Here is a 26,376-nt window from a genome sequence, read left to right on the forward strand (position 1 = left end):
TGTCTTAATGGTAGCAGGCCATAGGACTGCCTAACGCCATTGCCGCACTGCTATCAAATATAGTGGCAGGACAGTCTGAGAAGTCTAAAAAAGCAACACAAGCTTTAACTAGACTCAGACAACCAAGAATGCCAGGGACCAGGGGCCATTGCTCCCGGGCGTCATGGCCACCAAGTCCAGACATGGTCTCTCTTACTTGGAAGGTGCAGAGCATCCCCTGTTGCTGCACAGTCTCTTGAGGCCATGTCCCCACTGTGGTGTGGGCATTTATAAAGGAGCTATCAGATAAGGCTGATAACCCCTCTGTTGGCCAAGACATAGTTGATTACCTGACAGCTGACCTGGCTGTAGCTGTGGAAGGCAGAAAACTGAGAAAGTGACAATCCCAAGGCTAAGCTTGAGCATTTCCAGCCTTGAACTTTTGTGTACAGTATTGCTGCTTACATGTGAAGGAGCTTAACACTCATCTGGTCAATGACTATTAAGGAATTCTTAGCCCAAGTGAGCTGAAAGGAAATATTTTACAACTGGGTAGTGAGTAGCTCAGAAAAAAAAAAAAAAAAAATTCTGACCCTCCTAGTTCTGATGCCTTTAAGCAAATGGACTGTTTTGTCTGTCACCATTCTTTTTTTTTTTTTTTTTAAAGATTTTATTTATTTATTCTTGAGAGATAGAAGGAGAGACAGAGCCAGAGACACAGGCAGAGACAGAGCCAGAGACACAGGCAGAGGGAGAAGCAGGCTCCATGCACCGGGAGCCTGATGTGGGATTCGATCCTGGGTCTCCAGGATCGCGCCCTGGGCCAAAGGCAGGCGCCAAACCGCTGCGCCACCCAGGGATCCCTGTCTGTCACCATTCTTCCCAACTATATACACTTATAAGGAATACAGGGTTGTTGTTTTGTTTTGTTTTGTTTTCAAATGGTTAAATTAGAAACCTCTATCACTGAGACCCTCAGTTATTTTACAGGAATAATTATCTCGGTTAAGACACGTTCAGAACGACAACTGCTGAGGTTAAAACAGATGAATATACAGTTGGCCGCCAAGATCCAACACCTTGAATTCAGCTGCTCTGAGAAGGTAAGAAGACATTTTTGGGAAAATGCCATCTGTTTGCCTTCAGCACAGAGCTTCACTCCGCCAGGCCTTTGCTCAGACATCACCCTTTGCTCAGTCTTCCTTGTCCTTTCAGATTCAGATTAGGCATCACCTCCTTCCCCAGAGCTATGCCAGGTGTCCCTCCTCTGGACCTCCTGTCACTGCAGTCACCCACTGGGTCCCAGCTGACCGTAGCAGGCTCCACTGGCAGACTCTACCAGGAATGTAGCCTCCATTCAGCTTTGCATCCTTGGGGCCCATCGAATGATTGCCACGTCCCTGGCAAGGTTCAGAAGGTAAAACTGAGTTATCTGTCTGCTTTTGTTAATAACAGGAACAAGAAATTGAAAGACTGAACAAGCTATTGAGACAGCATGGACTTCTTAGTGAAGTCAACTAGACATGTACCTGCTTCGTCCCAAAGACAAGACTCTGCCTCACAGGCTTGCATCTCTGATGAGAAAGACAGCTGCCCCTCCTGGGGACCGTCTGGGGGAGAGATCTGGTTTGATGCCTTTGCCTCACCCCCCACCCAGCTCAGATTCTGGGGGGTTAGGGTGGGGGGAGTCTATGGGAAGGCTCACTCTTTCTTGGTGTGATCAAGAGCTTCCCATCCCATTCTCACCCCATATCACAATGTATTACAAACTATATTTTCTCATGTTGAACATCTAACTCTTGCTTGAAAATGAACAATGAAGCTGGTCAACTTCTAGTTGTATATAAAATTTAATCTCATCAAATGTACTTTCCCGTTTCGCATGTATGAGGAACCAGTGCATCTTTTCATGTGAGCATTCTGAAAGACAAAAGAAAAAAGGAAGCTACCTTGGCTACCAGCCCATTCTAGAAAAGTCTTATCTTTTCAAACTGTTCTAAACATTCCCCCAGGAGGTTGTTCACAGGTACCCAGCCCCCTCTCTGCAGCAACCAGCTTTCTAACTGGCTCCACCCTGTTCTGCCACCTGACAACATTTTCTCAATTACTGTACAATTAACGTATAAAAGAAACTTTTTCCCTTGAGCCCTCCTACTCTATTCTTTCCAGCATCAAAGGCTTGGAACTGCTCTGTGGCATCCCATACAGCCCATCAGATGGAGAGCTCCAGTGCCTGCCACAGAAACAGCAATTAAACCCAAGACTCCATGTAATGAAGACGACACTGGGGGGAGATCCCTTCACGAGACCGTGTACTCTACTCACATGAGTTTATATGCAGTATTTTGCTATTTTTGTATTTATCTCCACAGGACATGAACTACAATGAGTAGTTTAAAAATAACTCATGTTGAGGTGGATAAACTGGATAAACCCTCAACACCTATGCTACTTCAGGGTCTGTCCTCTTCCCCATCCTCCCAAAGGCTCAATTTGGTTTCTGCACGTGACCTATGTGCTAACAGTACTGGAAATCACCAAGACCAGGTGGCGCCACATTCTAAGGTCAACCAAGTAGAATAAAATTTCCAAAAGGAGGAGAGTGAATGGAGAGGGGAAGTGTGTGGTCTGAGGGCAACCCTGCAGATCTGTGGTAGAATCTCAGGATGGCTCCAAGGGAGCCCAGGCCCCTCGATTCTGGAGGTGCGGTGCTGTCTCCTTGATTAACAACTTACGTCAAACAAACGGAAAGAAGAAATTAAACGGCAGCCTGGCATTGATGGTTGGCCGAGCTCTGAAGCCTGCCTTCGCAGGTGCAGACGCATCCACAAAAGTAACCGCAGTGGAAATAAGAACCGTCCTCTCATTTCCTGAGTTGGTCTGTAATAAAGAGAGTGTTGTGAGTCCTGCTTCCAGTGTGTGCTCATGTGCACAGGGTCACAAGGTGGCATACCCTGTGCTCCCTTCCCTCCTGGGGCCACGGTCCGCCCATCTCCTAGGCGCATGCAGGGCTCCTCATACGCTCACTTGGATGAGAGGGTTTTTACCCAGGCTGTCCTAACCCACGAATGTCAACCACAACTCCATTTTCAAAGAATTTTAAAGATCAGCTCCAAACAAGAATACTACTGTGAATTCAACTGTTGTCAGTGGAATGTTTTTTTCTCTAAGAAAGTGCCAGATTATTTTAAGAATTCAGATTGTTTAAATTTCAGTAATCTTTTTCACAAAATAAATTTCACTATCACGCTTGAGTTTTGTCTGGACTTCTGTCTTTTTTTTTTTTTTTCATTTTTATTTATTTTTATTTATTTTTATTTATGATAGTCACAGAGAGAGAGAGAGAGGCAGAGACATAGGCAGAGGGAGAAGCAGGCTCCATGCACCGGGAGCCCGACGTGGGATTCGATCCCGGGTCTCCAGGATCGCGCCCTGGGCCAAAGGCAGGCGTCAAACCGCTGCGCCACCCAGGGATCCCTGGACTTCTGTCTTAACCCACACCTCGAAACCCCAGTTAGACCTACCTCAGGATAGGGGGATGAAATGAGACTTGCAGTTACGTTTACAATTTTAGCCTGTGGGTTCAGTAAGGACCCGTATTTGGTCCACTTCACTTCTATAAACAAAGCCACTGGGAGCTGGCAAGAATCCTGCAAAACAGAATGCCATTAATCAATCTGAACATTACACAATTTCATGTCAAACTTAATCTGCACTTCAGAGCTTTAATTATAAAGTGTTTCACATATTACAAAATGTTCTGAACAAGAGAGTGAAGAGACTCTAGAAGTTCAGATAAAAACAGCTGAGAGCACATATTTTAAAGTACTCAATATTCCCAAAAATATTTTAACACTTAAAGCATTTTTCCATCCTCTCCTGTTTCTAGAAAGGTCAAGATTACTTGGAAGTTGTGGAGATCCCAACAACAAACCGCAGAACCTTGGGCCTTAACTGCCCAACTTCATCCACCTCAGAGATTCTTGAGGGGAGAAGCTGGCATTGAGTGGGGAGGAGAGGATGGTGGTAGTCATAGAAATTAAACCTAATTGTGTATCACGTTAAGATGCACCTAGAGGAAATGTAAATGTTTTCTTTTCATTTAATTTCATCAGTTGGCAATTAAGATGTTACACAGGGGTATCAGCCGAGGATAAATTGTCAAAGATGCTAACTCTCCATGGGTGCTGCCTGCCTGCAGGCTGGAGACCTGGGAGCCAGCCTGAGGTCTCTGCCCCATGGCGGAGCAGGCGAGTGGGCCTTCTAACCCTTTCCCTGCCTTTACATTGTGTTTGTTGGCAAATGTGACAACCACTGAAGCTGCATGATGTAGAAGGGATTCCATTGTAATCCTTTACTTTTGTGTTATGTTTGAAATTTTCCGACAATAACAAGTTTGTTTGTTTGTTTAATATGCCTCTTCGGGGCATAAAAAGCTAGCAAGCCTGCTAAATTTGGTGCCTGCCAAAAAGGCACTGGTGGAACTCCTTAGCTGGGAACTGCCTTTTAGGAAGTTTGCAGGCTGAAAAAGCCTTGTGAGTATCTGTTATTAGAAGAGGCAACACGCAGTGGTAGAAGCGAGCCTAGCACATGCGCTTGTGTCTGCTGCCACCTGAGTTTCCTGCAAGGTAGGTACCAAACCTCTCTGGGCCCTCTGAGCTCCCTGCAGCAGCACAGACCCTGAAAATGCTAATGTCTGCACTGCCTCCCAGGCGGTTTTCCCTTCTTAGGGGGTAGTAATAATGTCTTAACCTGTTTCTGAGAAGCCAGAAACGATGTGGCTGGTTCCGAGGGGGCAGAGTAGAGACAAGAGCAGCAGAACAGCAGGGACTACTGATTAATGACGGGTCCCTGCTGGGGACTGAGGAGGAGGGCCGGATCAGAGCCAGAGAGCTAGTCCTCACCCTCATTGTCCCCCTGCTATAAATATGCTAAGCAGATAATGAGAGGTCTGAGAAGCTGTGACAAGCAAAAGCTGGGCAATTAAAGGAGAAGATGGAGAGCACGCCTCCAGTAACGCCTCCAGTGACTGGCGGCCTACACTCTGATGGCTGAGACAAAAGAAAAAGGTGGGCAGAGGAATCACGTGTGATCAGGAACCTCTTTGTAGGATGTCAACTTCCATTAAACTCCTCAGGCAACTTTGGAACTGAAAGCTCTCACTCACGTGGGGGCTGCCTTTACAGACCAGGGAATGATGGCTCGGGGAGCCCCGTGGACAGGACTCAGTCTCACTTCCTGCCACAGCGCTCACGCTCCTCTGCCCTCACACGATGCCTTGTGTCACACCAACAGTGATCATAGGAGGGGTCGGCATGGTGACAAGTCCCCATGTTTGGAGTAACAACTAGGCCCCACAAACGTTACTTTGTTTAACTCAACCACCTCAGGAAGCTGATACTCCAGCCTCACTCCCTATTTCACAGGTGAGGAAACAGGCTCAAACCCTCACAGGCGAGAGGGCTCACTAAGGGCACAATCAGGTCTCAAGACCCAGGCCCATCTGTTCCTGCCCACAGCTCTCTCTCCCCCTCAACAGGTGGCTCCCCTGGCTACCTCTACCTCCCCACTGGGCAGAAGAGCAGTGGGAGTAGGAGAGGCCACTTGCACGTGGCCTTCAACTTCCCCTTTACCTTCATGTGGGATGCCTGGGTGATGAAGTGGACAGGGACCCAGTCCAGCACATCCTGGGCCTGGGAGTTTCCAAAAGGGGCAACATAATCTGGGAAGCCTTGGCCCTTCAGGAGGTTCTTCACTTTCTTCACTGCGAGCTGACACGTGATGGCTTGAGGCAGTCTTTTGGGAAGGAAAAAGAGGTCAATGGAATGGGGCTGTTCATTCCAGCAGTTCTCACGGGGCTTATCTCACTCTCCAAAAGGATTATTTGACAGAAGCCAAAATGCCTCTGCCTCTAACTCTGAGAAATCTTGGTTGGCCATGGAAAGAGAAAACAATGTTTCCCAAACTGTTCCATTGAGAGGCTCTGTAGAAGAGATCTATGGCCAAAAGTTTGGGAAACAGTACATGCCTATGTCCCTCCTGGAGCACACTGGCATATTAAAGGCTCTGAGAAGTCCTTACAGTAAGGAATTACAGTTTTTGTTTTTAAAGAATTTTTGTTTTTTTGTTTTTTAAATATTTTTTTAATTTATTTATGAGAGACACACAGAGAGAGAGGCAGAGACACAGAGGAGAAGCAGGCTCCATGCAGGGAGCCCAATGTGGGACTCGATTCCAGGACTCCAGGATCACGCCCAGAGCCAAAGGCGGCACTAAACAGCTGAGCCACCCAGGCTGCCCAGGAATTACATTTTTAACTTTAATTGGGTTGTTCCTCAAACAAACGAATTGGATCACAGACATACCCCGACTAACTCTTTGGAAATGTAATCCATGGAACAGAACAGCCTCTGAGAAATATTGGTCTAAAGTGATCAGAATCAATAATGTAAATGGTATGTGTCAGTCTAACCAAAACAATGATATAATTACCCTGGAGGATGTAGGGATGAGAAGTGACTGAGTGGTAGGATAGTGACTGGGTGGTAGGGTAGTGGAAGAAAAGAGAAAGAACCATATTTTTGTCTTCCATAGTGGGAACTCAACAATTCATAAAACCAAAATATCAAATAATATTACACACAGGTTATTGACATATTTGGGAGTAAATTTCCAAAAAATCAGCTACAGGAGTTTTAAGTGATCTCCTGCGGAGTGGGGGAAATGAGGGTAAGGGCTGGTGTCTTTATAATAAGCCATGCAGGGCTGGTTGACATTTTACATATGTGTTTGGTGTTAGAAAGATAAAAACAGAGATCACATTCAGGCTTCTTCTTAATGGGTTTGTTACACCACATATATTAAGTCAGAAATATAGGAAGGATTTTCAAGCAATGTATTTTTGCTGTGAACTCAAGTGCTATGCAATCTTAAAACCTACACAAACGTTGGGATTTTTATCCTGCCACATCTGATAAGAAAAATGACTGCAACAGTTTTCCTTTGAATCATGACAAATGGTTTATGGAGGTGAAAATTAAAATTAGAAAACACAAGTACTGTCACTAGTGATAATGGGACTCACTGTGGCTTTCACAGGCGCTCGCTGGCTGATGCAGAGGTTTGATTAAAACGGGGAAGAGTAGGAATGCTTTGTTCTCTTATCAACACAGACAAGTTCCAAAAGAAGTAAGTTCCTCTCTTACCTTAGTTTACAGCCAGATTGCATATCATAACCAAATAACACTGGGGTCCGGATCCCCTCTACTGCTAAGCAGTCCTGCTCCGCTGTGCTACGAAGAATGGTAAGTTGTCCGTATCTGTTCATGGTCTGAATAATCCCAGATATTCATAAAAAGTTAAGGGACAATCACCCAGTACTAAAACAGTCCGATTCTCAGGAGATGGTGACATGTGTGTGACAGAAGAAATGAGTGAAACCCAAATATCCCTTCTCTGGGCCTCTGCGATTTTGACAGTTTTCCCAGGGCAGAACAAAAAAATAGTTCTATTTTCCTTGAGTAGTAGATCCTCAGAAGAAAAGTCCTCAGAAACGTTCCGCCAAAATAATTCCAAATTTTCAAAACTACTAAATTTGTTTAAGAGTCTCTGCTTGAGTATGTAATTAAATGTATCCAAAAGTCTGTCAACTTTTCTGTCTTGAGATTTTCATTATAAAACACATTTTCCTGGACCATCCTGTTTCACCCCCAACCACCAGACACACACAACCCCACTTGCTGTGCAGCTGGACCCACCACCCACCAAAGCTACCCAGAGGAAGTCCTGACCAAAACTAACCTCCAGCCCACAGGACCCTCACCAATAAAGAGAAGAGCCACACAACACATGGACAGGGAGATCAAGCTTCTTCTCCACAGAACCAAAAAGGATATCCCTTCTGAGGCTGAAATCCAGCAACTAATGGGAGCCCCACAACATAGCCAGGGTTTCCACTGAGAAGAACTGGCTTTGTATTTTGCTGAAAGACAATGCAGAGATGCCCCCAAATAATTCTCATTTTACTAAGGAAGTAGGGTGAAAATAAAATGCTTTTCACAGTAAAATCTGGGATTTCCAACCAATAAAAGAATTTCTCCCCCTACTCAGAACTATAAATATGTCTGCTGAGTGTAGGAGTACATCATTCTATAAAAGAACAAGCTCACGTGGAAGAGAATCTTATTCCCGGAAAGGAAAAAGACACAAGGACTCTGCCTGATTTCATTACAAACACATGCTCCATAAAGCCCTTTGTTTAGTACAAGTGGATAGGTGGTAATATTTCTAAACTGAGATTTTTTTTTCACTGACAAGTTATGATTTTTTACTTGCAATTAAATATGTGTACAAAATTGATCAAACTTACCTGAATGAAATGAATTTCAAACTTCTGCTCCAGTGGAACTACTGCCTGGCTCACTGTCCCCAGAAGGAGAGAGAGGCCAGCCTGTGTTATCTCACCTGCAGATGTGTATGTGAGGCTGTACTTCACCTAAAAACAAAATGGTACTCCAAATATACCTGTGCCCATTGCATTTTGGTAGCTGTATCAACTACTCAAAGTACATACAGGAGGCAAATCCTTTCCTATTTCTCTACTCATGGAAGCTTTTCTCTCCTGTCCCATCAGATTTCAGGAGGCAATGCCCCAGCACCACCCCCAGCTGACAGGGTCATTGGAGCCTCTCTGCACCTAGTTACATGAGTTCCAAATCAGCAGGTCTGAGTGGAATATGATCAATTTCTGCAGAGAAAATGTGTTAAAAACAAAAGCAATAACAAATTCTGATACATTCTTGAAAGTCACTAACTAGGTTTGCAGAGAAAAATCACATGTGATTATTTCAGAGACCTCAATTAAAGCAGCATCCTCTAATAACAAAGCATAAAGCCAAGAAGGAGGGAAATCAAGAACACCAATACCTGAGGATGGGCCAGAACACTCTTTGGAGGGCATTCAGTTACTGCCTCAGGCCTGTGCAGCTTGAGTCCACCACACACAGACTCAGCTTTCGAAGCCAAACTGGGCACCTACCTCAAGAACGACGTTAGTGCAGATTTTAACATCCCCAGCCTCAACCAGGGTCTGATTCAACATGACCGTGTCCTCCAGTTGGGTTAGTGTTTTATTCAGAGACTGAATGAGGATGGAGTGAACAGTGATAGGGATCTGCAAAGTAAAGGGAGACCTGGCTCACAAGGGACACTGTCCAACAGAGATGAGTGGGTTACAGTGATGAGAAACTGGAGACAAATCCTTGCTAATACACAGCTCAGCAGAGGAAAGCATGCTACAGAACAATATGCATACTCTAACTGCACACTTGTAAAAATTCAGATATTTATACGTACATACATTTACATACAAAATACTAGAGAAGAATATAACCAAAGCTTTGAAAGTGGTTATCTCTGAAAACCTATGTTCACACAAGAACTTGTACACAAATGTTCACAGCAGCATTCCTAACAGCCAGAAATAGAAAACAACATAAATGTCCATCAACTGATAAATGGAAAAATAAAATATAGTGTATACATGTAAAAGAATATTATTCATCCACAAAACGGAATAAAGTGCTGACTCATTCCACCACATAGATGAATCTTAAAAACATCATACTAAGTGATAGAAAGCAGACACAAAAGGTCATATATTACATGATCCCATTTATAGGAAATGTCTAGAGCAAGCAAATCCTTAGGGACAGAAAGCAGATTAGTGGTTGCCCAGGGGCGGAGGAAGAAGACTGGAGAAGAACAAGGAGTCCCTGCTAATGGGAACAGGGGTTCCTTCTGAGGTGATGAAAATGTTCTGGAATTAGGTGGTGGAGATGGTTGCACAAGCTTGTGAAAAAAACACTGAATTGTACACTTAAAAATGCTGAGTTTTGTGGTATGTGAATTACATCTCAAACATTCACACACACTCACAACTCCATCACACTACCCAACATGTGTAAATGTACTCTCACCTCCAAAGCACAGCTCCTACCAATAAATGCACTCGCCCTATACACACAGATGCATGTTCTCCATAGTCCCAGGACACAACCCCTGATCCCTACCCTCCTACCTGAATATATGCTTGACCCAATTCATGCACAACTTCTACGCACACCCTCACACATACACACTAGGTGGTGGGATCACTGGAAGAGAAAACAAAGAAAGACAAATCTTTCAAGCAGCATCAGGAAGCTCTGAATAACCCAGTGCTATTAAAGGGCATCTTTCATTTATGGCCATTGCCAGCAGAGTGACAAGCAGCAAGCAATCCTTTAAATGATTCAATCCTCTAGGGAGCTGGGCCTCTTCATACTGTGTGACAAATCTGACATTTGTGCTAAATGTCAGCACTTAGAAACCACTGTTCAGGAAGGAATCTACCTTGTATCTAGTTGTTTCTATTGCTTTGAACTTTGCCCTCAATCGTGTACCATGCTGTTTAGAATTCAAAATTACTAAGTGTTTAACTGTCATTTTATAGATAAATAAGTAGTTCTTACATGTCGGCTTCTATGACCAAGAAGACTGTAACTATCCTTATAAGTCAAACTCTAAGAATGTGACATGGCTCGGAAGCTGTCAGGTGACAAGAGTGGCAGAAGGGCCACCCCAATCACAACACCCTCCACATAACAAGCCCCTCTCTATGTAAAAGTTACACAGGGAATCCCGTGCTATGAGTCCATGAGCTCTTCAGTGTACATCCTCAGACAATCCTGGGTCCCTTTATTTGAACCTATTGATCCCTGGTTCAGCAATAATATGTGGTTCCAAGAAAATGTACCTCCTTCCACACCAGCCTCTGATGGAGCCGTTTGGGTGGTATGTGGGTGTGACTGTCAGACACCACAGGGTCCAGGTTAGACAAGCTTTGGAAAGATGGACGGATAAGGATAGGTGACAAGAGCTGCACTGGTACAGCCACTGGGATAGTCAGAGAGTGAAAATGGTAGGCCTACCCTGGTTTCCTGAATGTCCTATCGGGTCATATCCCATTCCCACACCACCCTGTGCAGATACTTACTGAAATTACAGAGCCAGAACTTCATCTTTCATTGATGGTTCAGCAGATATTAACTGATCCCAGGCAATCCTAACGGGCTGCACTTAATGGGGAGCTTGGATCCAATTTTTATATTCCTGAGCATCTAACAAATCTTAGAAGTTGCTTTTTAAAAAAAACTTTAAGCAAATCTCTGATTTGAGACAACTAACACACTTCAAACATGCAATGGACTTACTGTATGGCAGACAGTACACGCCTTCCATAACACCCATCATCCTCACAATAGGTCTTCCCTGCTTGACTGAACCTAAGCATTCACTCAATTAACACATAACCCACTGAGTGCCCAATACCTACTAGGCACCACCCTTGGCACTACAGATATATCATGATTAAGGCAGAGAGGGTTGCTGCCCCCACAGACAGTTCAAGTTTTGAATGGTAGAATCAAAGCACCTTTTAAAAATTTATTTATTTATTTATTTTGTGTGTGTGCATCATAAGTTTATTCCCGATGCGGGACAGATTCCTTCCATCCCCCAAATGAATCACATGCTGCCCTGGAGAGATCTAGGAGATTCTCCTGCCATATCCAGGGAAGGAGTGAGAAAGGCAGGTGCTGAGGACAAGGCAGGCTTTGCAGTTCCCCAGCCTATTATCGTCCCCTCCTCAACAGAGGAGAGCTACTCCCTACTATTAATAGTCTCATCCACTCATCCCTTAAAGAAAAAGCCTCCACTCTTTAAAAAAACAAACAAAAAAAAGACCAAAAAAATCCCCCTCAAATATGGGAGGGAGGAATCCCAGGCTGTGACTTGAGGTGAAAGGTCACTAACAGAAGAGGGAAAGGGAAGGGAGAAGGAACCATCACTGTTTCTGCTGCAAGGCCTCCTTCCTCGCTGCATCCTGCAGCAACTGTGTGTCCACCTCATCTGCTGGCAACTGCACGCAGTGGACCACTGAGCCACGGATGAAGCAGTTCTTCACTGACAACATGTGAGGATATTTCTCAGGGTCTGTGACACTGATGTCAGTTAGTTTGATGTTGAGATACTGATCCATAGAATGGAGGGTTCCACAGATGCTCAGGTCATTCTTGAGTTCCACGACCAGATCCTTGCTCACCAGGGACTTGAAAAAGGAATAGAAGAGCATGGCGCTCGAGACGTGGGACGCCGGTGGGACCGGGGAGGCGAGGGCCGGGAACCGCGGGCCTGGGGCCGGCGGCAACCCACAAAGCACTTTTTAGAGGTTAGAAGTATTTGAGAGCTAGTCTATTATATGGTTTTCAAACTGGATTCCTAGGATCCATAGAATTCCTCAGGAGGACCAAAGAGGAGAGAGATGGGAAGGCCGGGCAGGTGGAGGGCTCTGGGTCCCACCCCTGCTCCAACCAGGGGCTTTGGATTCAATCCAAATTACACATGGGGAGAGTTCTGCTTGAGATCACATTTGAAAAAGCTCTGTAACTAAAACAAATTTGAAAATACCTTCACAGATGAGGAAATCCAGGCCCACACACAGAAGTGTGAAGTCCAAAGTCACAAGACTATTTCCTTCCAAATGTCTATCTTAAACACATGTTTGTATCTTGAGACTTAATGAAATCAGTTACAGTAGGTATCACTGCCCCAAGTGCAGCTTGAGTGCCAGACACTGCACAGAGCACGTCATGTGCATTCTCCCACTTGAGCCTCACATCGGCCTCTGGGGCAGACACTTACCATCTACTGGACAACTGGGAGGAGTGAGGCACATGTCACTTGAGAAAATAATGGCAAAGCTGAATTTTGAAAGGAGGGTAGCCAATCCCACGAGCTCTGAAAGACTGTAACAAGGCCTAAGCCTTCGGCCTCCTTGGGAACTGTATTCACAGACCCAAAAATAAGGGGTAGATACATGTTCCTTTGCTCTAACGTAACCACAGAAGACCTTGGCCACCTGATCACAGCCTGATAGAACCTCCGGGCTGGGTTACAACAGAACCTCCATGCACACCTCAACCCCTGAAGCTACACTGGCAATGTTCTGCCCCCACACAGGTGTGGACACTCAGGGGCAAGATACTTCTATCGTCTACGGGCACAGATGGCATTCTGGGAGCTAGCCAGCTCTCCAGACAAGAGACCAAGAATATCCCAAGATATGCCAGGGAAAGCACAGAAACCAATCACGCCCATTGTCTGTCAAGACAGCTATGCCATTTAAATATGAAAAAGTGCCAACTGCAAAAACAGAGAATTTGAACATCTGCCCCTTTTGTAACTACAAAAGGGTTAGCTACTAGGGAGCTTCCCTATTCCATTACTGCTTGCCTTTTGGCAAATGATTTTGTTACTGACAGTAAGGTATCCTTGTAATCCTAAGTGTATTCATTTCAAAGGGCTTAGGAATAAGACAGTGGATTATAAACTACCTTACTTTCCATCAAGAAATACTCTTACCAGGACACCTGGGTGGCTCAGCGGTTGAGCGTCTGCATTTGGCTCAGGGCATGATCCCAGAGATCTGAAATCGAGTCCTGAATCTGGCTTCCTGCATGGAGCCTGCTTCTCCCTCTGCCTAGGTCTCTGCCTCTCTCTCTCTGTCTTTCATGAATAAATAAATAAAAATCTTTAAAAAAAAAATAAATAAATACTCTTACCTCTGCCTTTGCTCTTAAACCAGGTACCTAAACAAAAATAAACAAGTTTTGTTAAATACAATGAAAAGAAGCATTTTTATTACCTTTTCAGACTACAGTATAAAGGGCATAATTTTCTTATTAAAGACTTCATTAAAAAAAAAGACTTCATAAAGAGGAAAATAATTTTCTTAATCAAGACCTGCCACCTACATATTTATATATATATGTCACAATCAAAGAGGTAATTTTATGTCTTACTTCTATATTCATTTCCTTCAGATTGGAAGCTTAATAGAATAGACCAGCGTCACAGAACTGGTCTCAGATGCCTCCATGCTTCAGTATCATTATTCAGGACTTTCCACATGGTCACGAGTGACACAGCACTGTGGGAAAGACATGGCTCCTAGCCTTCTGGTCACCCTCCTGCACCTGTCCTCACTGGAAGGCCACCATCGCTGGCCCAGGCCACTTCCATTGCCTCCTAACTGCTCTTCCTACCTCTAGCCGAAACCCTTCAAGGGAGAGCTCCTACCTCCCCAACACAGCCAAGCACTCTTTCCAAAGGCACAACCTCCCTTCACTTTCCATCCCCATCTCCCCCAGCCTCACTTTTCATCACAAGACACCCTACGGGGCCAAAGGAAGATTTGGGAAAGGGGCTGAGTAGACACGTCTGGGGAGGTCTGTTCTGGGAGAGCTGTGCCAGACACCAGAGAAGTCATTTCTGAGACCACCAGGAGAAGTCAAATAACTGGAAGAATTCACAGGCCTATATACCTGACTTATGAGAAGAGGGGAAGAGGGAAAGTGAAGGGAGAGGAAAAGCTTAAACTTGATTCTGAAGGCTGCAGCCCGGATGAATACTGAGGTCATGGACCACTCTACTCCTTTCTTGTTCCCCCCAAAATAAGGATCAGGAGGTAGAGGTTCACAATAATGGAATGGTTTTCCATCATTGAAAAACCCTTCACCTCTCGTAACCCTCCATGCTATCCGCCAAATGGGCCAGTGGCCTCTCTCATCCCTTCAGGTTTCAGTCACTGCAACCAGAAAGAACTGATTTCCTGCCTGCTCTTTCCTATTTATTTCATCCGCCAACCAGAAAGTAGATTTTCTTTTCTTTTCTGGCCTGTTTCTCAGAGAGGTATCTTTTTGGTGCTAATATGATAATTACGATCATAGATATTAAGATGTTTTTATAATTTCTATGGTTTTCAGTTATTAGTCTTTTTTATTCAGGAGAAAGACATTATTGGTTATTCATCAAAATGAATGAAAGCCAAAAAACAAAATAATGAATAAAAGTAAAATACGAACTATATAAAAATAAAAATTATTTTAAGTGATCCTTTCAATATCTTTGATATCAGTATACCAAAGAACTAGAGAAGAAAACGTTAAACTTCAGTTGTCAATCATGTACTGAAATTATTCTATACTTGTCATATTTTTTTTATACTTGTCATATTTTAAAAGGGTGCAAAGAACAGAAAACAAATCTGACGAATAAGTTTCACTTCAAAATAATTCTTACCCTCAAAATTTTAGGGCTGCTGTAATAAGCCATGCTCAGGGCTTCAATTTCTTCACACTGTTCCAAATTGATCCTTCTGGTGCACTTAACAGCTTGGTTCACTAGAAATGCTGGAAATCATAACATTCCCAAGGGAAAAAAAATGAGGGAGAAGAAACTTTTCCATTGTCCAATGGTAACGAAAAAATTGTAGTCTAAGTAAAACCATAAAATAATTTAAATACAGATATACAATATGCTTAAAATAGGGCTTGAAATTATATTTTTAATAGGTAATACACTCACACGATTCAAAATTCAAAGGGCACAAAAAGATATTGAGAGACTCTCCCTCCAATCCTTGTCTCCTCCCATCTATCCCCCCAGCCACCACCAGAGACAACTGCTTATCCTCAGAGATAATCAGCAACAAGTTTGTTGTGTAGCTTTCTGGAAATATTCTATGCAAATAAAAGTGTGTGTGTATATATATTTTTAGTATTTCTTTCCCCTTTTAGAAACAAATACATGTTATATAGTCTACACTTCACTTTTTTTTCTTTTACTGAACAATGTATCTTGGAGTTTAGGCTATCTTAGAACATGAAGAGCTCCCTCATCCTCTTTTTTTTAAAGGGATAATTAGTATCCTATTATAGATATGTTATAATTTATTCAAGTTTTACATTAATAGACACTTAAAGTTGTCTCTGGCTTTGCCATCACAAACAATGCTGCAATCTACTATTTTGCATGTGGGCCAGAGATTCTGTAGGACCAACGCCTAGAAGCAAAACAATGGGTCAAAGGGCATATGCATTTGCAATTTTGATACATATTGCTAAATTGCTCTCCACAGAGGTTGTACCAATTTACAGTCCTGCCAGCTACATAGATGAGTGCCTACTTCTCCAGAGCCCTAAATTTCTTAAGCTTTGCTGATCCATTAGATGAAAATGGTATCTCAGTTTGGTTTTAATTTATACTATTCCTGCTGGGATGCCTGGGTGGCTCAGCAGTTGAACGTCTGCCTTTGGCTCAGGGCACGATCCCAGGATCCGGGATCCAGTCCCACATCGGGCTCCTTGCAGGAAGCCTGCTTCTCCCTCTGCCTGTGTCTCTGCCTCTCTCTCTGTTCCTGTTGCAAGAAAGATTGAGTGTCTTTTCAACAGAATCCATTTTTGTTCCTACATGAGATGATGTTTCATTAGGCCACATGCCACCATACACTACTTAGCTTCTTCACAGCAGTGCTGCCTTAAGGATTGGAACGCCATGCCTGCTACCTCCCACTGCCAAGACAGTTACTCCACAGACTCCATGATACTCCTGAAAGGACAAGCAGGTCCCATGGGAGGTGGCTATGTGGGCTACATCCCCACTCCACTACTGCCAGAGCAAGCCTGAACAAGAGACTGAATATTTCTCAATTTCCCCATCTAAAAAATGAATGACCTGACCTTGGAGGATTATTGTGACAGTCAAATGGAAAAACACATGCAAAGGCACAGTAAGTGCTTAGTATTAGCTATTAACAAACTTTAGCTTCAGTGAAGAAAGAACTTTCCAGAAACTGGAAGAGGTAACTGAGTGAGCTAGTTTCAGGTAGTGAGGTCCCCATCACTACAAGTGCTCAAAGCAGTGATTGCATATGGCAGAAAAGATGTGGTTGTGAATCTGACCTACATAATCCTTGAGGTCTCTTTCAACTCTAAGACTGTTTCTAGTTATGAAGCCTGTATAATTATGGTTAGTATAAGTTTAAACGAAGAGCAAACTCTGTTTATAGAGAGAAAGAAAAATACCAACTGTCTTACCTGCAGGGTTATCATCAGTGCACAGAGATGACGTAAGGGGAGAGGGAAATCTCAAGAATGAATCTGAAGTCTGCAGATGAACCCCATACTGTAAAGAGACCAACCTCAAGCTATTATGGTGCTATTAAAGCATTCATCCAACACTTACTGGACACCTACCATGTGCCAGGCAGCATTACGGGCATCAGGAGCACAGTGATGAGCAAAAAACAGATATGGTCCTTGACAGCATGGAGCTTACACCCAGCTGCCCCACCCCTTTCTTTGAAGGGTATATGTATGTTCCTGTATGTGTGCATATTATTGTATTTGCAGACTTTTTTTTTTTTTTTAAGATTCATTCATTTATTTTAGAAAGGGAGAGAGAGCAGGAAATGGGGCAGAGGGAGAGGGAATCTCAAGCAGACTCCCGACTGAATGCAGAACCCGACATGGGGCTCGATCTCACAGCTCTGAGATCACGGCCTGAGCCAAAATCAAGAGTTGAATGCTTAACCAACTGAACTATCCAGGCACCCTTGCAGGCTTTTTTATTACAGAATCCTTCTGGAAATATATAAACATATATATATAAATATATTTATATATTTATATATTATAAATATATTTATAAATATAAAAAGCTGACTTAGTGTCTGCCTCTGCAGACAGGAACTGTGTGGCCAGGAACAGGGGTGAAAGAGGTAATTATTTTTTACTAGCAATAATTACTTAAATAACAGATACAGTACACATTAAAATCATAACACGGACTGGCCTTCTTTCCCCAAACCAAACCATATGAAACCTTTCTCCAATATTCAAAACAAAATTTAAAGCTATTGTGCATAAAACCAATTTTCTCAAAAAGTATCCAAACGCTTCAGTGTCAACAAGGGTATGGGGAAACAGATCCTCTTCACTAGACCTGGGACTTTAAATTCCTGTAATCTTTCTAGAGGGTAATCTGATATGGATATTTTAAATCTCCATTCATTTTGGCCAAGTTAATCCATTATAGGAAGACATTCTCAGGATTCAATCAAAGATATAAATATCTATAAGAATGTTCATTATGGGGGATCCCTGGGTGGCGCAGCGGTTTGGCGCCTGCCTTTGGCCCAGGGTGCGATCCTGGAGACCCGGGATCGAATCCCACGTCGGGCTTCTGGTGCATGGAGCCTGCTTCTCCCTCTGCCTGTGTCTCTGCCTCTCTCTCTCTCTCTCTGTGACTATCATAAATAAATAAATAAATAAATAAATAAATAAATAAATAAATAAATAAATAAATAAAAATTTTAAAAAAAAGAATGTTCATTATGGATTGTTTATAATAGCAAAAACTAGAAACAAATATCTATTCATAATAGAATGGCTCAATAATAAATGCTGATACATATGGAGAAGGGATACTTTGTATCACTAAAATGTAGCTCCAATCCTAGCTCTGACAAGTTACTTTCCTATATGGAAGTTTTTCTTATCAGTTAAATGGGGCAATGATGTATCTCTTTTGGGGTTGTGTGAAGTAATGTCCGGAAAGCTTGCACATGGAAAATGCTCAAGAAATGTTAACTTTTATATTGATATGGGGAGATGCATATAATTCATCACTGAATAAAAATGGAAGCTTACAGAACAATATAGATAACTATAAATTCTACTTCTACACAACACTATATATTTTTATAGATGCATTTAAAAATCAGGAATACGGATGCCTGGGTGGCTCAGTGGTTGGGCATCTGCCTTTGAATCAGGGTCTGATCCCGGGGTCCTGGGATCGAGTCCCACATCAGGCTCTCCCCACAGGGAGCCCACTTCTCCCTCTGTGTGTATCTCTCATGAATAAATAAAATCTAAAAAAAAAAAAAAAGGAATATACACCAATCTGTTAACAGTGATTTACAATGTGCATTTTAGTGCACATTGTAAATAGGGGCCTTTCCCATAGGGGCCTTTCCATCCTATGTACCTCCATACTTTTAACTTTTAGAATTAGCACAGGATGCTTTTTTACTTCTCTTTAAAGATGCTTCTGAAAAATCTGAAGCTTATTCAAAGTTAATGAATATTGCATTTAAAAGTTTACTAATGAATAGATATAAAATAGCACACATTTTCCTAAAGTCTCTAAAACTAAATATAGCTTTGAAAAGAGGACCAGGCACCCAACCAATCCCAGCAGCATGACTCAAGCACTCTGCTGCATTTTTTGAGGTGAAGAAGCACAAAGAATTCTACAGAGACAAATGAAGGCTTATTAAAGAATAGACAACTTTAAACCCTATGTTAGAAATCAATGACTCATTTTTCGTTTCTGTGATCTCTGGTTTCTAGGCATGAACTTTAAGTTTTTCCTTCTATAATGTGAATTCTGTCTTGGGGAAGCCAGTTTTGCTGAGAACATACTGAAAAACTAACTTACAAGGACAAGATATTTACAACAGGATGAGTAGACTCAAGTTCTTGGCTCACCTTATATTTAGCAGTATCTGGAGTGTCCAACTGGGTTGTGAAAGAAAGCTCTGATTCTGAATTCAAGGAAAATCCTTCAGATGTTTCCATCAATTTATCAAAATTATTTTCATCAGGTTCTTCCGGATTAATAAAGAATAGTGCAGGTTTATCTGTTTTTAGAAAGGGTATTTTAAATCGACATACAATATGTACATTATATATATATAAATAATATTTTGGAAACAGTTTTTAGTAGTATTAAGGTTGATGTGAAAAAAAAATTGTGTCTTTTTCCATATTTACTTTACCCAAAATTTCTTGAGTCTTATTAATAAACCGGATCTCCAGACTCAGCCTGCTTCTCTAACAGCGTAGAAATACTAGTTTCTAAAGCCTGCAGGCAAATAGCACAATAGAAGCCAATAATAGCCAATCATTCTCCAGCTCACAGAATGAGGAGTCTCCTGCATTAACCTCTAAGGCAAAGTCCTCTGCAAATGGCCACAGGGACAAAAGATGTTGCTTCTGTCTTTACACAACCACCTCCAAATCAAAGCCCAGAAGAATGATGTGCTGTGTATAGAACATATCAGGAGATGGACAAAATGGGCTGGTATGTTCACTTGCCTGATGATGTCCTAGAACCTAACAATGACTGACTGGTCACTACTTTAGATTATAAATCCCAGAGCACTGGGGCACCTGGGTGGCTCAATCAGTTAAGTGTCCTACTCTTGATTTCCTCTCAGGTCATGATTCAGGGTTGTGAGATTGAGCCCCAAGTCCGTCCTGGGTGTGGAGCCTCCTTAAGATTCTCTCTCACTCCCTCTGCCATTCCCCTCTACTCTCTCCCTGCCAACAACAACAACAAAAAAATTGCAGAGCATTAGCCTAGTTTTCAACTGAAGGGAACAAATTCAAAATATACAGATGATCTGACAAGATGATGAAGCTTAATTGATGAAACATAAATACAATTCTCATCTTAGATATCTTGCTAACATTTTACACTTACAGGTACTTTGGATCTAAACACTTAGTTGAGCTAAATGCTCAGATAAAAATAAAGATCCTGTTTTCATGCAAATATTCTTAGTAAAAATAAAAGAGAAAAAAGGAAATTGAAACCAAAGCTGAACCTGATTTTTAATCATTGAACCAAGAGGAAATAAAATACATATATATATATATATACACACACATACATACACACACATATATATATGTATAACCTAAATAAATCTAGATTCCTTTGTGTGTCTACATATTGTAAACAACAGAGAAAGAAGTATGAGATTTCAAAAGACAACTTCATAAGCACATTAGTTTTAAAGAAAATGTGCATGCCCATAGGTCTATAAAGTTACTTGCAGTGGCCTGTGAAATGGCCTCAGAAGATGCACCTTAGTCAAACTTTAAAATGATTGCTTTAAATCTACCTGAATGAGACATTTTTACATATAACAACTTTTTAAAGAAAAAACTTTCCAGGGCTTCTCAAAGGGTATCACCATCAAATACTTACAGTTTGTAATATGAATGCAGAAAATAGATGGATTAATCTGGTCGACAAGTTTAAATATCCTTTGAGGTGGATTTGCTGTAAAATTCAATGAATAGATGGCTGCTTTTTGACTACAAAACTGACTATCGCCCCTGAAAATTAAAAAATAATAATACAAAATTGTTAAGGCTTTTGCACACAATCTTAGCAAGATTATTTAAAAACTGTCAGATGCCTGAACTGTACTGTGTTAACAACTACATGGAAGATATTTATGAAAGTGTGATGTTAGACTTCAATCCATTTTTATTTAGTTTACTCGGTGTTAAAATGTTTAGCATTTGAAACTTTTTCCTCTAAAAGGTAAAACATTAAGACAAATCTTTAAGGAAATCTCGTCAAGTACGGAATACAGATCAGGGTATAATTTTGATGTAAATGAACCTTGTAAACTCTGACACATCAATCATATAAAATTTTGCAGAACTTCAGGTTGTCTGTAAGTAACCAGAATGGATCCAAAATTCCTTGTCTTTAGAATAAAGCAGTCTTCAAAGGACTGTGAAAATCAGAAAATGTGAAGTCATCTAGAAATCTGGGGGCTTAGAAGTTAGGATATAGTCAAGACCTCAACCAATCCCAGACTTGACAAACTCTAATCAATTTGATACAGACATGGTGTGGAGGGGCACCCAGGTGGCTCAGTCGCTTGAGCACCTGCCTTCAGCTCAGGTCATGATCCTAGGTTTCTGGGATCCAGTCCTGCATCAGGCTCTCTGTTCAGTGGGGAGCCTGCTTCTCCCTCTCGCTCTGCTGCTCCCCCTTCTTGTGCTCTCTTGCTGTCAAATAAAGTCTTAAAAAAATATGGTGTGGAGATACAGATGTAACAAAAAAGGGATCATAATCCATCTACTGTTTTAAAGCCTTTTCTCAATGTGTATTGCCCAATATTTCCCAAGTCATTGATATGTTTTTACAATATTATATGAAATGGCTTCATTGTATACCAACTTACTACAATACTCTAAATGTTTCAGTCAATTCTCTGCTGTTTGGGTTGTTTCTAGTTTTCCCTGATTACATATAATGCTATAACATCATCCTTGCACATATATTTTTATGAATGTCTCCAGCTATTTCCTTGGGCTATGTTCCCTGAAGTGGAGTTGCTGGGTCAGAAGTTAGATGTGTTGCTCAAGACTTCTAAGACCTATTGTCACATCTCCCTCCAAAAAGGAAAGATGTGTGCTCTTGCCAAGAATAGATACTATCCAGTTTCTACCCTTTGCCAATTTCATGGGTAAAAATTTATCTCATTTTATTTTGAATTTCCTCATTTACTAGGGAGCTTAAATGTTTTCCCATATAGTTATTGCTCACTGGTATTTCTTCTTCAGTAAGGTGCTTCTTCACATCTATTGACCATTTTTTATTAGAATGTTTGTCTTCTCATTGGCTTGTGAGAATCCATAGTTTTAAGAATCCCCTTTGAGTATCATATGTTGTAAATATTTTGTCCCTGTTTGGCTACCTTTCAATTTTACGGTGTTTGCTAGTAATTTTAATTTTTTTAATAATAAAATTATCAATCTTTCCTTTTGTGGTTTGCCTGTGGGCTTATGCTTAAAAGACATTCCCTAACCCAAGATTAACAAATGTTTACCTATATTTTTCATTTTTTCATTAAATTTTTTGAACACTTCACTCCTTAATCTATTGGTAATTTACTTTGGTATAACGCTATGAAGCAGAAATCTAACATTTTTATTTTTCAATAGTTATCTTACATCATTTACTGAATTTATCTCATTGTTGTAAAATACCATATGTACTATACATTAAATAAATAAGAAAAAAATACATGATACTTCTTTAAAATCAGTAGGCATAACTGATTGTTGGTCTTTCTATTCTCTTCCCCTGATCTACCTATCTTGAAACAATACACATTATTTTCATTACTGTAATGTTACAAATGTTTAAAACCTGATTGTTTGCTCTTCTTGTTCAATAATGGAATGTCTTGGCTGTTCTCACATTTATTTTTCTAGATGAATTTTAGAATCTTTTTTTTAAAAGATTTTATATATTTATTCATTTAAGACACAAGGAGAGAGGCAGAGACATAGGCAGAGGGAGAAGCAGGCTCCATGCAGGGAGCCCGATGTGGGACTCAATCCCGGGACCCCAGGATCACACCCTGGGCCGAAGGCAGATGCTCAACTGCTAAGCCACCCAGGCATCCCAATTTTAGAATCTTTTTGACACATTACTCCTTCCCTGACTGGAAGGACACTTATAAATTAAGTTTTTATGAGTTAGTTTACTTATATAATGATTCTTCCCATCCCATTACATAAACTATTTCTCCATTTATTCAAATGTTTTGTCTATTTCAAGTTTTCTTCACATAAATTCTGAGTACTTCTTATGTGACTTTTTTTTAAAAGATTTTATTTATTTATTCATAAGAGACAGAGAGAAAGGCAGACACAGGCAGAGGGAGAAGCAGGCTCCCCACTGGGAACAGGGTACAGGACTCCATCTGGGAACTCCAGGATCATGCTCTGAGCCAAAGGCAGACACTCAATCACTGAGCCACCCAAGCATCCCCTTATGTGACATTTCTATTGAGTGCTATAAGACCTATTTCCATTATGTTTTTTGATGATTATTGCTAAAGTATAAGGAAGCTAAAGTGACCACTTTTCAAAAAGCCCTGTATAGTTCTAATGGTATATTAATCATTACTGTGGGCATAAAAATATTTTTGAAAAAATATTAGTATTTATGAGAAAACATCTAGCACTGATAAATTTATGAGGCCTACTATGTCTTAAAGGATGTGCACGAGTCAGACAGAGAAGGAATGGCTAATCAAGTGCAAGAATGGCATTGGCCAAGGATGGGTAATGTACTGGTGGGGTCTAGAAAACTCTTGAGTACCAAAGTTAGACTGCATGGAGGATTCAAGATGGGGGTTAGTAGGAAGAAGGATCTGAAAGAGTTTGGGGATGGATCTGAATCCAAGCTAAGGAGTCTGTAGGTAATGAGAGCTTCTAAAGGCTTTTTAGCAAGTGAGTGACAAGATGATATGTGAGCTTATACAGAGGGAGTAGGAATGGACAGACACAAGGGCAATGCAGCAGAAATGCTGCAGGAATGCAGGCAATGCTGAAGGAATGCAGCAGAAGGGGACTCCTTTTTCTTTTTTTTTTAGAAGGGGACTCCTAACTCTTCCTCTTCCAGTCTGCCCACTCTCAAATCCTGCACAGTGGATCAGTATCAGTTCTGTGTATCTCTCTAGTCATGGGGAGGAGGGTACCTATTCATCCAAATCTGCAACAGTTTCTTACTCGGCTCCCTGCTACCAGGCTTAGCCCCTGTGACCACTGACCTTGAGGTTTTGGTTACCTCTTTAGCTGGCACCTGTGCCCCAAGACTCCTTCATGGAGCTTCCTACTGGAAAGGGGTTCTCCCAACCCTGGGACAGGGATGAAAGGAACTCGGAGGAAGACAAGACTTTGAGGAGGATCCAGGAGTAAATTTTGATGGGATCAGAGAGGGCATCCCTCTGAGCTCCCTGTCTAGACTGTACAGCCTTCCCAGAAAATGGGAGCAAAGCTGTACCTACCTCCCTGAGGCCCGAGACTATACCAGGAGGAGGAGGTTCTGTGCAGGAAAGCCACCAGTGGTTTGGGGGTATGAAGTCCCCCAGGGCTTCAGAAGACTGGCTCTTTGGGGTACAGGGTCCCGGATTCTCCTGTGAGATCCTCTCCCCTGGATGAAGGCCAATGACTGGGTGGGTGGGAGACCAGAATGAATGAAAGGCCATTCATGCTGCTTAAGATGGGAATCGAATTGCCTCACCCCCTGATGCCCTGCAGAATTCAGGACAAAATCCAAACCCCTCAGCATATACTCAAAACCTCTCAGGCTTGGACCCCTGCCACTGTCGCACACTCTTCTCAGCCTCCTTCTCCAGCCACACTGAGCTACCAGCAGTTAAAGCAACAGTCATACTCCTTCACCCCCAAGACTCTGCCATGCGGCTCCTTTAACCTAGAATGCCTTCCTCTGATACTATGCTGGCCAATTTCTACCTGTCCTTCAGGACCCACTCAGATCGTCTTTTCTAGAAAGCCTTCCCTAGTCCAATTGCCCAGGTTAGATGCCACTCCTCTGAGTGGTCTCCATGCTTGGGGCAGAACTGTCACCCACTCCTCTATCTCCCTTACTCCACTCCTTACTCAGTGAGCTCCATGAGGGCAGGGCTACACCTAGCCCACCTTATAACCCTAGTGCTCATGAAGGTATGGTAAGGTATGAAAGAAGGCTAGATGGGAGAAGGCAAAGGGGAGGCAGGAGTCAGAGTAGCCTCCAGGTTCTGGCCTACTTGTCTGCCTGAGAAAACAATGGTAGAGAAGCCAAGAAAAATACTAGAGTGTTGGTTAGGGGTGGAGGGGAAAATTTTATTCATCGATTCAACTCACTTCCTTTTTTTTTTTTTTTAAAGATTTTATTTATTTGTTCATAAGCGACACACAGAGAGAGGCAGAAACACACGCACAGGGAGAAGCAGGCTTCATGCAGGGAGCCCGACACGGGACTCGATTCTGGGACTTCGGGATCATGACCTGAGCCAAAGGCAGACCACCCAAGCGCCCCCGATTCAACTCATTTCTAATGAGGGCCAACTATGTGGCAAAAATTGCACTAGGCACTAGGGGCATAAGGGATATTATTCTTGCTCTTATGAAGTTTACATTTAGTGAAGAAAACAGACATTAATCCACTAGTCTTAACAATAAATTTACAAATCATTAGATGATAGGATTAGCTGATGACAGTTTAGCAGATGTAAACAAGCCTTTCATGAATTAGAACCTACATAATGAGAATAATCAATTAATTGGGATTATTAATTTTAATTTCATTATTTCCACACTTCATATTTAGAAGAAAGTCATAAGCAAAACTAACTCAAAAAAAAAAAAAATCATGAGGTCCTTTCTTGAGGGCACTATGGATTCAGCTCTAACTTCTATACCAGAGGTCCACAAACCACACCTAATTTTATAAATAAAGATTTACTGAAAGTTAGTCATGTCCATTCGTTTACATGGCTGCTTTTGCTCATCAATGGTAGAGGTAAGAAAGTTGCAACAGAGACCACTGGCTTAAACCTTAAAATATTTACTATGTGGCCTTTTACTGAAAAAGCTTGCTGACCCACATTCTAAATAGTTTATATCTAAATTTGGTATTGACTAATACAAGAAAAAATGACATTCTAAAGTATGATCTCCAATGGAGCCAAAATCTGACTCTCAGGCTTATACTTATTAAGGCAGAAAAGCAGAATGATTTCTAACAAAGACTGAACCACTCAGTAGTCCAGATACCCAGAAAAAATAATCTAATTACAACATACCATTCTCCAAACATTTTTACAATACTATAAGCAGATTCAATTTC

The 26,376-nt window shown here is 41.8% G+C and overlaps 3 protein-coding genes across 9 annotated transcripts in view; 1 reads left to right on the plus strand and 2 right to left on the minus strand.

The window, feature by feature from the left end:
- Window positions 1–3,233, plus strand: part of HVCN1 (hydrogen voltage gated channel 1) — a 36,975-nt gene extending 33,742 nt beyond the window's left edge. For all 6 annotated transcript variants that reach the window (XM_041728481.1, XM_041728482.1, XM_041728484.1 and 3 more), the window contains 2 exons: window positions 970–1,082; window positions 1,435–3,233. In XM_041728481.1, the coding sequence (XP_041584415.1) occupies window positions 970–1,082; window positions 1,435–1,500 (179 nt within the window). In that variant the 3' untranslated portion in view covers window positions 1,501–3,233. The remainder of the gene's footprint in view (window positions 1–969; window positions 1,083–1,434) is intronic.
- The window catches only part of TCTN1 (tectonic family member 1), a 30,282-nt gene continuing 5,716 nt past the window's right edge, over window positions 1,811–26,376 (minus strand). For both annotated transcript variants that reach the window (XM_041728475.1, XM_041728476.1), the window contains 13 exons: window positions 20,920–21,050; window positions 19,413–19,564; window positions 16,956–17,043; window positions 15,160–15,269; window positions 13,641–13,667; window positions 9,017–9,151; window positions 8,348–8,473; window positions 7,875–7,960; window positions 7,185–7,325; window positions 5,613–5,775; window positions 3,504–3,629; window positions 2,715–2,859; window positions 1,811–1,899 (listed from right to left, as the gene is read on the minus strand). In XM_041728475.1, coding sequence (XP_041584409.1) covers window positions 2,716–2,859; window positions 3,504–3,629; window positions 5,613–5,775; window positions 7,185–7,325; window positions 7,875–7,960; window positions 8,348–8,473; window positions 9,017–9,151; window positions 13,641–13,667; window positions 15,160–15,269; window positions 16,956–17,043; window positions 19,413–19,564; window positions 20,920–21,050 — 1,429 coding nt within the window. In that variant the 3' untranslated portion in view covers window positions 1,811–1,899; window position 2,715. The remainder of the gene's footprint in view (window positions 1,900–2,714; window positions 2,860–3,503; window positions 3,630–5,612; window positions 5,776–7,184; window positions 7,326–7,874; window positions 7,961–8,347; window positions 8,474–9,016; window positions 9,152–13,640; window positions 13,668–15,159; window positions 15,270–16,955; window positions 17,044–19,412; window positions 19,565–20,919; window positions 21,051–26,376) is intronic.
- LOC121475298 (U6 snRNA-associated Sm-like protein LSm2) lies at window positions 11,450–13,563 on the minus strand. Its single transcript, XM_041728485.1, has one exon. It carries the CDS (start codon window positions 12,149–12,151, stop codon window positions 11,864–11,866), a length of 288 nt encoding a protein of 95 aa, XP_041584419.1. The 5' UTR covers window positions 12,152–13,563; the 3' UTR covers window positions 11,450–11,863.

The sequence above is a fragment of the Vulpes lagopus genome, chromosome 14 (assembly GCF_018345385.1).
Source record: "Vulpes lagopus strain Blue_001 chromosome 14, ASM1834538v1, whole genome shotgun sequence".
In the NCBI taxonomy this organism is placed as follows: Eukaryota; Metazoa; Chordata; class Mammalia; order Carnivora; family Canidae; genus Vulpes; species Vulpes lagopus.